At 31.9% G+C, this 16,090-nt stretch overlaps 1 protein-coding gene across 3 annotated transcripts; it reads left to right on the top strand.

Moving 5' to 3' along the window:
• Nucleotides 1-2,024: 2,024 nt before the first annotated feature.
• Nucleotides 2,025-15,805, top strand: LOC143052544 (uncharacterized). 3 transcript variants are annotated; one of them, XM_076225599.1, is made up of 2 exons: nt 2,025-2,146; nt 3,957-4,278. In XM_076225599.1, exons 1-2 carry the CDS (start codon nt 2,083-2,085, stop codon nt 4,154-4,156), a joined length of 264 nt encoding a protein of 87 aa, XP_076081714.1. In that variant the 5' UTR covers nt 2,025-2,082; the 3' UTR covers nt 4,157-4,278. The 3 variants fall into 3 exon arrangements, with proteins under 3 accessions (XP_076081714.1, XP_076081713.1, XP_076081712.1); XM_076225598.1 differs by lacking the exon at nt 3,957-4,278 and adding an exon at nt 15,424-15,805 and having other exon boundaries at nt 2,043-2,146; XM_076225597.1 differs by lacking the exons at nt 2,025-2,146; nt 3,957-4,278 and adding exons at nt 13,151-13,269; nt 15,424-15,805.
• The last annotated feature ends 285 nt before the right edge of the window (nt 15,806-16,090 follow it).

Here is a 16,090-nt window from a genome sequence, read left to right as displayed (position 1 = left end):
GACGCTCAGATCAAAATAGTTATTAAGTCAAACAAGTACAAAGTTGAAGAACATTTAATAACATGTACATCAGATTTGTTCACACTTGTTCACAATATGTCATTGTTAATTACATAACATCGAATTCAAATTTCTTGGACAGCTATTCTAGAAGTTAGGAAACGACCATTTGATTTAAAAACAAAGGGGGGGGGGGGGTATTGTTTTTCCCTAAAAAAAATATTCTGATCCCATGTTGATAAAAAGAAATATATTCTGGTCAAGCAGAGGACACAAAACAAATCTGAGGACTACGTTCTCCTATACCTTACCATGTCAAATATTGAAAAAATAATTTAATTGATAGCGTTGAAAACTCATAAAAGCGTTCATAATAAACTCAGAAAAAACATAACATCCCCCCCTTTTTGAAGATAGTTGCTCCTTTATGGAGTCATTTTGAGAAACGACAAAGCAGTGGTCAACAATTTCACACTTGTTTGCTATTAGGCAGTCGACGTGTTGCACAATTACAAAAAAAACAAAGAGCAATGAACAAATAATATCATGCAGATACTTCTTAACAACTACGAATTCGGATTTAAAATAACAATTCGTTCATTGCACAATAATACTTTTTTTTTTATTTCTACGTGCATTTTACCGTAACTGAGATACTAACTTAACTATACAATTCACCGCACTCTTTTTAGTAATGTATTTATGAGGTATTTGTTATTGAGTAAAGACCAGTGGCAAATATTTCTTTGTACGTTCAGTTGTTTTGGGACAACATTTTCAAACGAATTGTGTGTTTGCCAATGACGATGATTAGGTCATGAAAAGGGGTTAATAAATTCACTATAGCTACCTAAAGTTGTTTTTCTTTATATAGCAAAGCAATATATCAAGTATAGACTAATAACTCTGTAACCAACTTTATTAATTATTGATATAAATATAGATGTCATTTAAACATGTTTTTTCTTTAAATATATATGGTAAAATTCATGTTTTAAATACCTTATTTTGTGAACACTTAACCTACACAAGGCCTACATCGAGTAGTTACTGCAAGAAGTCAAAACATAATTTTAACTACATGTAAACATTGAGTGTTACACTTACTCAACACCGAGTTTAGGTCAATGTGAACACGGCCGAAGTCAAATAACATATACCATGTATATATTTACCTCAAGTTAAATAATTATTTTTATATAGACCGTCTTTGCTTATATTTCTGATAACTATAAGGTATTGATTGTTTCTCATTGTAGAAGGCCGTATAGATGCTTATAATTGCAAACATCCACTTCATTTGAACTTTGGTGGACAGTTAAAAAAAATCGATTCAAAGTTTAGAAGATGAATGGAAAATGAAGCTTTCTATCATTTCATCGGGCTGTCTAGTTTTTTTTTCTAAATTGAAGTTTCATATGAATTTAATTTAAGTATTTACCTTTAAAAATGTTTAGTAAAATGACAAACAATTAAGCATAATACATACCATACTTACAAAAATGTACATATCGTTTCCACGATGTCGTATTAACCACATATATTTATAAAATAAATAATATACGAAACGTTATCAATTATTTGGCAATAACTTGTTTCATTTTAGATAATGCCTTATTTAATGATGGCAACTTGTCTGGAATGGTTGTGAGAAAAGTGAGAAAAAAAATGATGACTGTTTTTTTGGGTTTTTTTTATATACAAAAGGCATGCTAACGTTCCAAATTTTAAGCCTGGTAGCTATATTGAGTTTGTTTCCTGTATATGTTGTCAAGTATAAGAAAACTATAGGACACTCTGAACAATTGAAAATATGAATTTCCTTTCTGTTTACTTAACGTGTTCCTTATACGTAAAAAAATATAATAGAAGGTTGTACCTATTCAGCGATCATTTTGTCTTATTGTACAACCTACAAAACAATCATTGTTCTCAAGTATCGGATATCTGCCCATGACGGACATACACTTTTCATATCAATTAATATGCATCCCGTTGCCTTACTTATATCCGTGTCTGTGTGTCCCCATCAAGACTATATAACATCTGTACTCCTCTCACAAAGTAGAACTTACGAGGGAAATGAAGCTTACTATCATCTTAGTCGTTTGTCTGGTTGTAGCAGTTTCTGGAACTTGGGTTAGGAGTAAGTAAATGTATATTAATTATCATTCATGTTTTTCACATGATTTTATAAATCTTATTTCTCTATATCATTATACTGTGGAGTTTGTTTTAAAGTATTACTTGAACATCTGGTAAATGGCAAATTAATTTAATTAATACATTTGCCATCAGTATTTATGTTTTATTTTAAACGCAGTTTTTTTTATTTTTTATTCTTATTCAGTTGCTAAATAAGCGTACTTTTTATTCCGATGTAATAAAAGTTTTAAAATACAAAAAGTATAACATACACCAGTTTTATTTCAAATTTTATAAAGTCTGGTAATCATTATGACAATATATGTGTGTTTAAGTTAGTCCTAACTAAACATGTTTTCCACATTAAATTGTGGTTTACTGTTTATGTCGTCTTGTCTATATTAAAGAAGTGTTTCGGTACTTGTTAATCCAGCGTTCATGTATTTAGTTAATAAGTTGTATTTGTAATTCTGGTCGGATATTGTTTTGTGTCTTATCGTTTGTAGTACTGTCCTTGATCAAATTTAGTTTGTCGATATTATTCTGTGATTAACAATGTCGAAATGAACTATTATATTATTTATTTATGTATTTCTCCGTCTTTGGGTGTTCTTGCATTCGTTTGTATTGTTTTCCCGTCATACATATTTACTGTTGTCATTTAAGCGGTATATTTAATATTACCATAAAGCGCGAGGTTCGGCTAGATTTCAAACAAGGTACAACCCACATTTTTGTCTTTAAATGTCCTGTGACAAGTCAGGAATATTTATTTATAGTTCGTTTGTATGTATGTTGCATTGTAGTTTGTTCTTGTGTTGTTTTCCTCTTATAATTGATGTGTTTTCTTTTTTTGTATTACTAAGATATATCAATGTTTAAATTCAACTTTGACGACGGCACGATGCATATGTTGACATCGCCATAATGTACCTTATGCAGCTTAACTGGTATTTTTTGTGATTTGTCGTACTGAAGCGCGCGTTACAACTAAACGTAAACACTGTCCAAATTATCTTTTTTTGGTTATCAATGATCAGTGTTGAAGAAACATCTCTGGATTATGCAAAAGGTTTTCAAATACGATTATGAAAATAATATAGTTCGAATTGTTAAACATGCAGGTGCGCAAGGCATCACTTCAGACATAAATGTGTCATTCGTCACCACTCGGCCGATTCCGAACCTCATAGAAGGAGAGTAGCGGAGTCTCCCGAGGATTGCCGATTGATTAATATGTCACGTGATTGAGACTCAGATGTGTTCCTACTATAAGATGAAAAGTTAAAATATTAAACTGAATTAGTCAGGTTTGTCATAGATACAGTTTGAAGTCGTTTTTCTGTGGTGATCTTTGAAAATATTTCAAGATATACACCTATTAACAGTAGCATCCACAATGTCAGTAAATATAAGATTGAAGAACTTCTTGAAATGCTGTTTTTAGGACTTCACCACTATATCTGAACTTAAAGCAAAAAATCCCTTTTGTCTTTGAGAAGGTTATATAGGAATGCTGCTTCATTTGAATAATTAATACCGTTAGCATATTTATTGTAATAGCAGTCAAACATGCTTAAGAGACCACCTGTATACAACAAAAACATGTGTTGTAAGACCATCAATTTTAGATCCGTCGTGAGTACATTTCAAATAAATTGACCCTGTTTTTAACGTCCACCTGTCTTAAGAGACCACTTTTTTTGCTCCCTCTGTAGTGGTTTCGTAAAACAGGTTTTTATAATTTTGATTTCTCAAGAAGTGATTACTTTTGACCCAACATTTAAATTATGACGTCTTTCATTTTCAAGGACCAAAGCCCAGATTTGGAAATGGCGGAAATGGTGGTACTTGGAATGGCGGCAATGGAGGAGACAGTTTGAATTATGGGAGAGGAGGAAATGGTGGTACTTGGAATGGTGGGAATGGAGGAAACGGTCACTATGGAGGTCATGGAGGAAACGGTGGTCGTTGGAATGGTGGAAATGGCGGACATGGTGGAAAACGCTAAGATATAACTGACTGAGTTTCGAACTAATGACAAATGAACATGTGACAAAATATTCAAATATTTCTTCTGAATTATTTGTTTTAAAGTCACAAAAATGTATCAATAAAATTTATTTCGCATGTGATTATCTTGTTTAATGCTCTAGCATGATTTTATTGAAAATTGGAGTTTGGTAAATATACCAATAAGAAAGTACCTAACATCACAACTAAACAAGCGAACATTTAAAGGTTTATCTACCGTCTTCAAGAATATACATTTATATACACTACACCAAACTGTAAATCATCCCGAATTTAAAACAAGTTGACGTCCAAAAAGTTTACAGAAACTTTTCAAAATCTGCCATTATCTTACAATGAACCAATAAAAACTGAAAGAAATGACATTTTAACTGCTACCGTAACGGTAATCTTACTGTTTTCGAAAATCACATTGGTTACAGTCTGAATTTGTCTACTGGACTTTTCTGTCGATGCAAATACAAAAGAGGTTGTATATGAGACGGCAACTTTACGAAAACACATGTATGGTCGTATGTCTCTTATAATTTTCTGTTTGGTATTTTCAAAACAGAATAACTAGTTATAACAAATATTCAAATCTACAAAAGACGGAACGCCAATTAAACGGTAACATTAAATTTCTTCATATCGCACTGTCTATTCAAGAGGTCATGTATTTTTTTCTACACTTTACACAAGTATTCCTCATTCTAAACTAGAAGATAAATTGAAAAAGCTGGTTCTGTTTTGTTTAACAGTAAAAATCTGTAAAAAACGATGCTCAACGTATATACAAGTATCTTGTCTTAAAGAGGAATGAATCGTTATTTGTACAAAATTACTATGATTCAATCAAAAATTTCTCTGAAACTGACCTTATCAAAATGCTTGCTTTTTTGATTGACAGCGTATTTGAACGTTGGGAAGGTTTTCTACGTTGTGTTTTGTGTACTGGTTATTCGTCTATTGGTCTTTTTACGCTTTTTACTAATGAGTTTGAATGTCACTTTGGTATAGTTTGCCTCTCTTCCACTGACCAGCACTAATTTACAAGTTTTCTTGTAGTTTTTAAGTATTGAAAATGAACAGAAGTCATATGAGACAAAAGTAGATAATGGTTTCCTTTCAAGTAAATGGTCAGTGTTTATATGCACCATTATTGCATAGAGATTATCAGACCTATTTTAATTGTATGTGTGTATGCATTCTCGCAGCTACTTTCGCCACATTCGGGATGTTATGTATGTATAATCTGGTTTAAAGAACCAATGATGCGGTTAGATTTAGATTAAGTCAATCTGATAGTCTTTTCACACATATGTCCATGTTTGACCTAATAACGGTAATCATCATGGATCTCTGGTTAAAAACAGGCTCTTGCAGGAAAAAGGAAAAGCGATACTAAAGGTGAGGAAGGAATACTCTTTTTGTAATCTTACTGGTATTGTTTGTGATGACAACAGAGGTTAAGAGATTGGGTATTGAAAATAACCTCTCTTGAACAAGCAAAAAACTATAAATAGAACGACAAGTACTGGGCATCGCAAGCGAACAGTCCTGTCCGACTATGCATTTAATCGTTTCACCAACTACGTAATTTCATGTCTTTATATTCAGACCCCCCCCCCCCCCAAAAAAAAAAAAGAAGAAAAAAAAACCCAAACCCGAATCCCCAAAATTATTGAATCTGGATCTAAAATAAATACCGCTGACTAGTACCAGAATTGATTTGAAATCCCGTTAACGTCGATAAACTCCAAACCAAGTCCCCTTATCAAAAGTAGACAGCAAGATACAACATTAAATAATTAAACATTAAATAACAAAAAAAGCTTTACAAAGTGTATCAACAGGTCAAATTACCCTGAAAGTACGAGTTCAGAGTACTCGCTGTTACTAAAACTAGTTAAAAGCCGAAAACAATTAATAAAAAAAATCATGCATCCGAGAATAAAATCACCTATCACACATCCCAGGGATTTAGTATTTGAACGTAATGGACTGTAGAGAAGAACCATTCTGAAACTTTCATGTCGACAGAAAAAAAACCTCCTAGCACTGAAAAGCATGTAGTTATGTAATAGCCAGACGTACTCATTAGCCATGAGAAAGATTGTGGAAGAGGAAAATAACAATGAATAAAGAACCCTGAGGTTCCTCAGCTCTGCAAGAGGAATAAACAACAGGAAGCAGACAAAGTGGCCGAATGTTATACCCATGGAGCCGGCATTATAACGATGAGATTGAGGCCCCTTGGTGCTATCCAAGAAAAAGAATGGAGAGTGGTATACCAAGTGGTGGTGCCATAAGTTTATAGTCAAGAAATTATTGGTCTTGCCAATGACATCCCTTTGGTCGGAAGTTTAGGTAGAAAGAAGACTTGCCTTTAAATCTTGCAACGTTTCTTCTGGCACTGACTTAAAGATAATGACTCAGAATACTGCAAATGATGTCATATATGCCAGGTTGTTGGTAAGCCTAACACGAAAGTACCACCAGAACCAATTACTAATTGCTGAGTACTGATTAATTGTAATTAACCTTTACAGAAGACCAAGACTGGCAATGGGTATTTATTGGCGATCATGTGTACATCCACTCGCATTTCTGGAGATAGTGTCTTATTTTATATTGACATCTTGTCTTATATGGTTGTGAGAAAAAAACGGAAAACAAAAGTAACTCCAGATTTTAATTAAAGGCGCGCCTGACGTTTAAAATTTCAAGCCTGGTATATGTTCAGATTGTTTTCTGTATAGGTTTTTAATAATATAACCCGAACCCTTGACCATTATTTACTGCTTAATCTACTACTCCTCTTTTTTTACTTAAACTTTACAGAAAATAATAAAATATTGTACCTATTTAGCGATCATTTCTTTTTATTGTGCAACCTACAAAACAATCATTGTGCTAAAGTGTCGGAAACCTCCCCATGACTGACATGAAATATTCATATGCGTTAAAACACACCCCGTTGTCTTACGTATATCCGTGTTTGTATGTGTTAGTCAAAACTATAACACATATGTTTCCCTCTATCAAAGGAAGACAATGAAGCTTTATATCATCTTAGTCGTTAGTTTGGTTGTATCAGTTTCTGGAACTTGGAATAGACGTAAGTATATCAGTTACTATATTTTATAAAGTTCACATTATTTTAGAAGTCATATTTGATATTTATTTTATTATACTGAGGAGCTTTTATTTAATCGTATTTTGTGTACAGATTTTGTTTTGATTATATATATAACAATGTTTGAATCTAACTTTTTGACTTGTTCCATTGAAAGACAGCGTTTGGTTTTGTAATTGCTTTTGATTTCCCCTTTTGGAATTTAACGTTCAATGTTTTTGTTTAACTATTTTGACGATGACATTTTCAAACAGGGTAAGACACAACTCAGCATAATTTCGTTTTCGAGGAATTGCTGTACATGTTATTTCATTTTGTTTGCTTAATATTGATCATCACAATTTCTTCATTTATTTTTGCCGCCCCACCTCCCCCGTCGTAGCAGACGTTGCATTAAGTTTTACCTTTGTCCGTCTGTGTGTACGTACGTTCCAAATCTGGTTTCCGTTCTCTATCTTAATTTTGCTCCAACCAAATGTTATGCAACTTCATAGTATTTTAATTTTTGAATGCTTTTCTTATGGCTTTTACATAGCGCTGTTGTAGAAGCCTCTAGAAATTTTGAAAAAGCTTCCAGAGTAATATAATGTTAATAATATAGTTCATACAGTTAGTTGCATGTACATGCGCAAAATATCAAATCATATTAATACAAATTACATGCGATTGTGACCCAGATATGTTACTAATAATGGATAAAATTTGAAATAGGTATTCGTAACATTTTTCATTTATCCAGTTAAAGTCGTCGTTCTGTTTTAATTTCCAGACGCGCGATTCGACTACAAAAGATTCATCAGTGACGCTCGAATCAAAATTTGGTATCTTGCACCTCTCTTTTAAAACATAGCTTTACTTCAAATGAAATTACACCGAATCTTAATTCTAACCGGATATTAAAACACAGAACTGTCACCTTAAGACTTTAAGTTAAGCATCTGAAAATAAAGCAACGTTGGTAAGTTAGCTACAGTGTGAACTGAACTGAATGGAAATTAACCATATGTCTTCAAACATGTCTTAATGTGATATTCTGCGACGAAAAACAACAATTTTCTTTAGATATTAAAAGTTTGACTTCACCTCATATTGGCAAATCATTAGGGGAATGTAGATTGAATAGCCCATCACGTCACGCTTATGTACACAATGACATTATTCGTGGCGATTCCAATGCAACAGATGCGCATTTCGATGATAAACGACTTTTTACTGACGCTTAGGTTGTTAACCTTTATGTATGTAAACAGACTCATAATATCATGCAGAATTTGACAAGATATTCACAGTTTTTATTATAAAATACCAATCGGCGTTTCATGAACTCACGTTATTGTGTAATTTTCTGTAGGTTTTGCTTTTACACACACATCCCCACATTCGGCTGTATTTGAATTTTTTTATATTGTTTGTATATGTTACAGGCATTTTCTAAATTTAGGCATTTTGTAAAATGACTGAATTTTTAGGCATTTTCTAAAATGCCTAAAGTTGACAGGCATGTTATAAAATGCCTAAAAAAACCTAGTCATTTTGTAAAATCCCTGAAATTTTTAATTAAAATTTAACAAATTGCCTGGTCTGTTACAGGCAAATTGTGTAAATATGAAATACATGAAATAGATGATAAAAATATATTGTAAAGCTACAAAAAAGATTGAGTAAAATAAATTTAAGATTATTCTTTAAAAATGTAACAAGCGTTAATAAGAAAATCTGTAGGCTTCTAGGAGCCTGAAATGCTCATCTTGCAAAATATTGAAAATAAAAGTATGATACACTCAAGGAATATTTGAACAATTGGTCAAGTATAAAAAGGACATAATCTCATATGAAGATTGATTTGACGACTTCTGTTACCATTAAGATGCCTCATAGGCCTATTGAATATGCATGAAATATTTGCCACTTGAAAAGCATGCACTATTCAATGTCTGATACTATTACTTGATATCTGTGTTCAAATGAAGAGGTTATAAAAAATGAAAGAAGGCATGCATCAGACTCAATGACAAAACAAGCTGTCAGGTTAGAAATCTATCGTAAAGAGTTTTGACAGAGGTAGATATTGGAGCGAATGTATTAGTTGGAATTCCCCATGTGGATTGAGAAAAAGGAGACATATCTAACCTTGTGACTGTTGTTAGTGGAAAAGAAAAGCATGGTTATCAACTGGAACTTAAAGAAGGAATATTACGTGGACTTTACATCAGGAATCAGTTTGAACGGCCTGACAGTAACTTTATTGCTATTCAATCTAAATATTATGTTAATGAAATATCCTTCAGTAAATCTGTCAGTAAAGTTTTTTTGTGTGAAGGTCAGGGTTACACAAAATGTGGCTGTAGTGCTAGTGGTTGGACTAGATGTAACACTAAACGGTGTCTGTGCAAAAGGTCAGAAAAAATGTGTTACAGTTGCTGTCATCCAATCATTACATGTAGCAAAAATAATTATCTTCTTCAGTGTTAATGTAAATGATTTAATTACAATTAGAAAAACTGTAACTGTTTAAATTGCATGTGAATAAAATCATCTGTTTGATATTTCCAGTCGTTAAATTTTGAGTACATTCCATTCAGTTATAGTCTTTTAGGCATTTTGTAAAATGCCTTATATTTTTTCAGGCATTTTAAAAAATGCCTGAAAAAAATAGTCAATTTGAAAAATGCCTGAAAAAAATAGTCAATTTGAAAAATGCCTAAATCATGCAGGCATTTTAGAAATTGCCTAAAAATTTCAGTCATTTTACAAATGCCTAAATTTAGAAATTGCCTGTAACATATATAAGAAAGAATAAGCTGCATTTAATGATAATATGCAGTTATTTGGGTTAACTTATATAGATATACTGTCAAATATATGAACGGACGATTTAATGAACAAATTAACATAGTATCAATAAAGGGGCCTGTAGTTCGGTGGATGTCGTTAGTTCATGTATATCGCATTTTTGTTGTTGATTGTTTTGTTACAAATATATCGTTAGTTTTCTCAATTGACTTGTTTCATATGTTCGATATAAGATCTGTAACAGCCGACTACATGTTTATGGTATGTGGTTTTGTTTAATTGTTTAAAACTGACACATCATTTTATAAAAGTGTATGTACTAATATCCAACTTTTTTCCTTTTTCCTGTTCAAAAGAAAACTAAAGCTAGTATCAAATCAGCTACACTTTCCGTCATTGTGTACAACAAACAACCATTGTAACATCGCTCAAGTATCGGAAATCTGCACATGTCGATAAATACTCAAACCAATTTAAACGCATTTCATTATTTTTATCAATATCCGTATAATTTCAACTCCACTCAAACTACAAAAGATATATTGCTCTCTCACAAGAAAGAGCCAATGGGAAAATTAACTTCTATTTTACCCTACACTGTACGAATAGTGTGTGTATCTTGCAATTTATCATTTAGCTTTAAGGTAAAATTTGTTTTAAATTCCGATCGATGAATATGGTTTTGAATGACATCGACATGAATTTTAACGCAGATTGCAAATAGAACCCGAAATTGAACTTTAATGTAGACAGTAATTTGAACATAACCGTATACTCACACCACAACCAGCAGACTATACTATTTATATAGTATAATTTATATGAATCTTTGTGTTAACTATCAACATGTTTTTCGTGAATTACAGGTTATACGTTTTAATTGGTACTAGTTATCAATTAAAAGCTATTCGTTGCTCCATTTTGCTATGGATGCAGTATTAATAATTTTACAGGACTATAATAGTTATCAAGGGTACAAGGATTATAATTTGATACGCAAGACGCGCGTTCGTCTAAATAAGACTCATCAGTGACGCTCAGATCAAAATAGTTATAAAGTCAAACAAGTACAAAGTTGAAGAACATTGAATGACCTGTACATCAGATTTGTTCACACTTGTTCACAATATGTCATTTAAATGTAATTATATAAAATCGAATTCAAATTTCTTGGACAGCTATTCTAGAAAAAAGGAAACGACCATTTGACTCAAAAACAAAGGGGGGTATCGTTTTTCCCTAAAAAAATATTCTGGTCAAGCAGAAGACACAAAACAAATCTGAGTACTATGTTTTCCCAGACCTTACCGTGTCAAATATTGAAATACTAATTTAATTGATACCGTTGAAAAAACTCATCAAAGCGTTCATAAAAAACTCAGAAAAAACATAACATCCTCCCCTTTTTTTAAGATAGTTGCTCCTTCGTGGAGTAATTTTGAGAAACGACAAAGCAGTTGTCAACAATTTTAAACTTGTTTGCTATTAGGCAGTCGACGCGTTGCACAATTACAAAATAAACTAAGAGCAATGAACAAATAATATCTTGCAGATACTTCTTAAAAACTTAAAATTTAAAATAACAATTCGTTCATTGCACAATAATACTTTTTTTTTTATTTCTAAGTGCATTTTACCGTAACTGAGATACAAACTTAACTATACAATTTACCGCACTCTTTTTAGTAATGTATTTATGAGGTATTTGTTATTGAGTAAAGACCAGTGGCAAATATTTCTTTGTACGTCCAGTTGTTTCATTTTCAAATGAATTATGTGTTTGCCAATGACGATGATTAGGTCATGAAAAGGGGTTAATAAATTCACTATAGCTACCTAATGTTGGTTTTCTTTATATAGCAACACAATATATCAAGTATAGACTAATAACTCTGTAAACAACTTTATTAATTATTGATATAAATATAGATGTCATTCAAAAAAGTTTTTTCTTTAAATATACATGGTAAAATTCATGTTCTAAATACCTTATTTTGTGAACACTTAACCCACACAAGGCCTACATCGAGTATTTACTGCATGAAGTCAAAACATAATTTTAACTACATGTAAACATTGAGTTTTATCAATGAAAACGTAATTGTGTGGTTAGTTAACGTGTGCATTACAATTACTCAACACCGAGTTTAGGTCAATGTGAACACGGCCGAAGTCAAATAACATATATCATGTATATATTTACCTCAAGTTAAATAATTATTTTTATATAGACCGTCTTTGCTTATATTTCTGATAACTATAAGGTATTGATTGTTTCTCATTGTAGAAGGCCGTATAGATGCTTATAATTGCAAACATCCACTTCATTTGAACTTTGGTGGACAGTTAAAAAAAATCGATTCAAAGTTTAGAAGATGAATGGAAAATGAAGCTTTCTATCATTTCATCGGGCTGTCTAGTTTTTTTTCTAAATTGAAGTTTCATATGAATTTAATTTAAGTATTTGCCTTTAAATTTTTTTATTAAAATGAGAAACAATTAAGCATAATACATACCATACTTACAAAAATGTACATATCGTTTCCACGATGTCGTATTAACCACATATATTTATAAAAAAAATAATATACGAAACGTTATCAATTATTTGGCAATAACTTGTTTCATTTTAGATAATGCCTTATTTAATGATGGCAACTTGTCTGGAATGGTTGTGGGAAAAGTGAGAAAAAAAATGATGACTGTTTTTTTTTTTTTTTTTTTATATATATATACAAAAGGCATGCTAACGTTCCAAATTTTAAGCCTGGTAGCTATATTGAGTTTGTTTCCTGTATATGTTGTCAAGTATAAGAAAACTATAAGACACTCTGAACAATTGAAAGTATGAATTTCCTTTCTGTTTACTTAACTTTTTCCTTATACGTAAAAAATATAATAGAAGGTTGTACCTATTCAGCGATCATTTTGTCTTATTGTACAACCTACAAAACAATCATTGTGCTCAAGTATCGAATATCTGACCATGACGGACATACACTTTTTATATCAATTAATATGCATCCCGTTGCCTTACGTATATCCGTGTTTGTATGTCCTCATCAAGACTATAAAACATCTGTACTCCCTTCACAAAGTAGAACTTACAAGAAAAATGAAACTTACTATCATCTTAGTCGTTTGTCTGGTTGTAGCAGTTTCTGGAACTTGGGTTAGGAGTAAGTAAATGTATATCAATTATTATTCATGTTGTTCACATGATTTCAAAAATCTTATTTCTCTATATCATTATACCGTGGAGTATTTTAAAAAAAATATTACTTGAACAGATCTGGTAAATGGCAAATAAATTTAATTAATACATTGCCATCAGTATTTATTTCTTCAAATGGTTTATCTTAAACGCAGTTTTTCTTATTTCTATTCTTATTCAGTTGCTAAAGAAGCGTACTATTTTATTCCGATCTCGATGTATTAAAAGTTTTAAAATACAAAAAAGTATAACATACATAAGTTTTAGTTCACGTTTTATAAAAGACTGCTAATCAATATGACAATATATGTGTGTGTAAGCTAGTCCTAACTAAGGACATGGTTTCCACGTCTAAGATTGTGGTTTACCGTTGATCTCGTCCTGTCTTTTAGGTACCAAACGTGACCTATTCCTTAATATGACTGTTTTACTAAGTGTGAATTCGCATATTTAGTTAAGAAGTTGTATTTGTAATTCTGATCGGATATTGTTTTGTGTCTTATTGTTTGTTGTTTTATCTTTTATTCGTATGTAACAGAAGAGATAATTAATCACCCAGTTCACTTGCATGATTTTAGTTTAAATCAACTATGTGCACAGGAGTTTTTTTACACAGTTTGATTAGGTAACAAGGCCGACATAGGTAGTTGCACAATTACCATAACAATTCTATATTAATATTCTTGTAATTCTTATAAGTTACATTAAATACCATAATTGAAACCTTATTGAATTTTTTATTGATTTTTTTCTGTGACGTTACTTTTTGTGGCGTTATTACATTCGTGTAACAAACACACAGTTCGTCATTCTATTAAGGTGTTTTTGTGTACTTTCCTTAATCAATTTTAGTTTTTCGTTATTACTCTGTGATTAACATGTCGAAATGTACTATTATATTATTTATTTATGTGTTTCTCCGTCATATTGTTTTCCCGTCATGTAAATTTACTTTTGTCATTTTAGTTTTAGCGGTATATTTAATATTATTATAAATAGCCAGATTCGGCTAGCATTCAAACCAGCTACAGCCCACCTTTTTTTTCTTGAAATGTCCTGTGACAAGTCATGAATAATAACATATAGTTTGTTTCTGTGTATGTTGCATTGTCGTTTGTTGTTTTCCTCTTATAATTGATGTGTTTTGGGTTTTCTTTTCTTGTATTAGTAAGATACATCAATGTTTGAATTCAACTTTGACGACGACACGATGCGTATGTTGACATCGTCATAATGTAGCTTTTTCAGCTTAATTGGTTTTTCTTATGATTAACCGTACTACGTATTACAACCAAACGTAAAAACTGTATAAGTTATCTATTTATAAAAGCTTTTTTATGGCTATAAACGATCAGTGTTGACAAAACATCTCTGAATTATGCAAACTGTTTTCCAATACGATTATGAAAATAATATAGTTTGTATTGTTAAACATGGACATGCGCGAGGCATGAATTGAGACAAAAATGTGTCATTCGTTACAACTCGGCCGATTCCGTACCTCAAAGAAGGAGGATAGCGGAGTCACCCGAGGATTGCCGATTGATTAATATGTCACATGATTGAGACTAAGATGTTTTCCGACTATAAGATGAAAAGTTAAAATATTAAACTGAATTAGTCAGGTGTGTCATAGATACAGTTTGAAGTCGTTTCTCTGTGGTGATTTTTTAAACAAAAGTTCAAAATATAAACCTATTATCAGTTGCATTCTTAATGTCAGTAAAGAATTGATTGAAGAACTGCTTCAAATGCTGTTTTAGGACTTGACCACTACATCTGAACTAAAATTGAATATTTCCTGTCGTCTTTGAGAATGTTTTGTTCGACTACTGCTCCATATACATACTTGATACCGTTAGCATATTTTTTGTAATAACAGTCAAACATGCTTAAGCATGTTAAGAGAACACATGTATAAAGCAAAAACCTGTAATTTTAGATCCCTCTTGAGTAAACTTTAAAAAATGAACCTGTTTTTAAAGTCCACCTGTCTTTAGAGACCACGTTTATGGTCTCTATTAAGTGGTTTCGTAAAACAGGTTTTGATAATTTTGATTTCTCAAGAAGTGATTACTTTTGACCCAACACTTTAATTATGACGTGTTTCATTTTCAAGGACCACCAAAGCCTTGGAAGCCCAGATTTGGAAATGGCGGAAACGGTGGTACTTGGAATGGCGGGAATGGAGGAAACGGACATAATGGTGGAAATGGTGGTACTTGGAAAGGAGGGAACGGAGGAGACAGTTTGAATTATGGGAGAGGTGGAAATGGTGGTACTTGGAATGGTGGTAATGGAGGAAACGGTTTATCTGGAGGTAGTGGAGGAAACGGTGGTCGCTGGAATGGTGGAAATGGCGGACATGGTGGAAAACGCTAAGATATAACGGACTGAGTTTCGAACTAATGACAAATGAACATGTGACAAAATATTTAAATATTTCTTCTGATTTATTTGTTTTGAAGTCACAAAAATATCTCAATAAAATTTTGTTCGCATGTGATTATCTTGTTTAATGCTCTAACATGAACTTATTGAATATTAGAGTGTGGTAAATATACCAATAAGAAAGTACCTGACAACACAAATAAACAAGCGAACATTTAAAGGTTTTTATACCGTCTTCAAGAATATAGATTTATATACACTACACCAAACTGTAAATCATCCCGAATTTAAAACAAGTTGTCGTCCAACAATTTTGCAGAAAACATTATCTTACAATGAACCAATAAAAACTGAAAGAAATGACATATTAACTTGCTACGGTAAGCTTACTTTCT

The sequence above is a fragment of the Mytilus galloprovincialis genome, chromosome 11 (genome assembly GCF_965363235.1).
Source record: "Mytilus galloprovincialis chromosome 11, xbMytGall1.hap1.1, whole genome shotgun sequence".
In the NCBI taxonomy this organism is placed as follows: Eukaryota; Metazoa; Mollusca; class Bivalvia; order Mytilida; family Mytilidae; genus Mytilus; species Mytilus galloprovincialis.
This window is presented reverse-complemented; position numbering and strand designations above follow the sequence as displayed.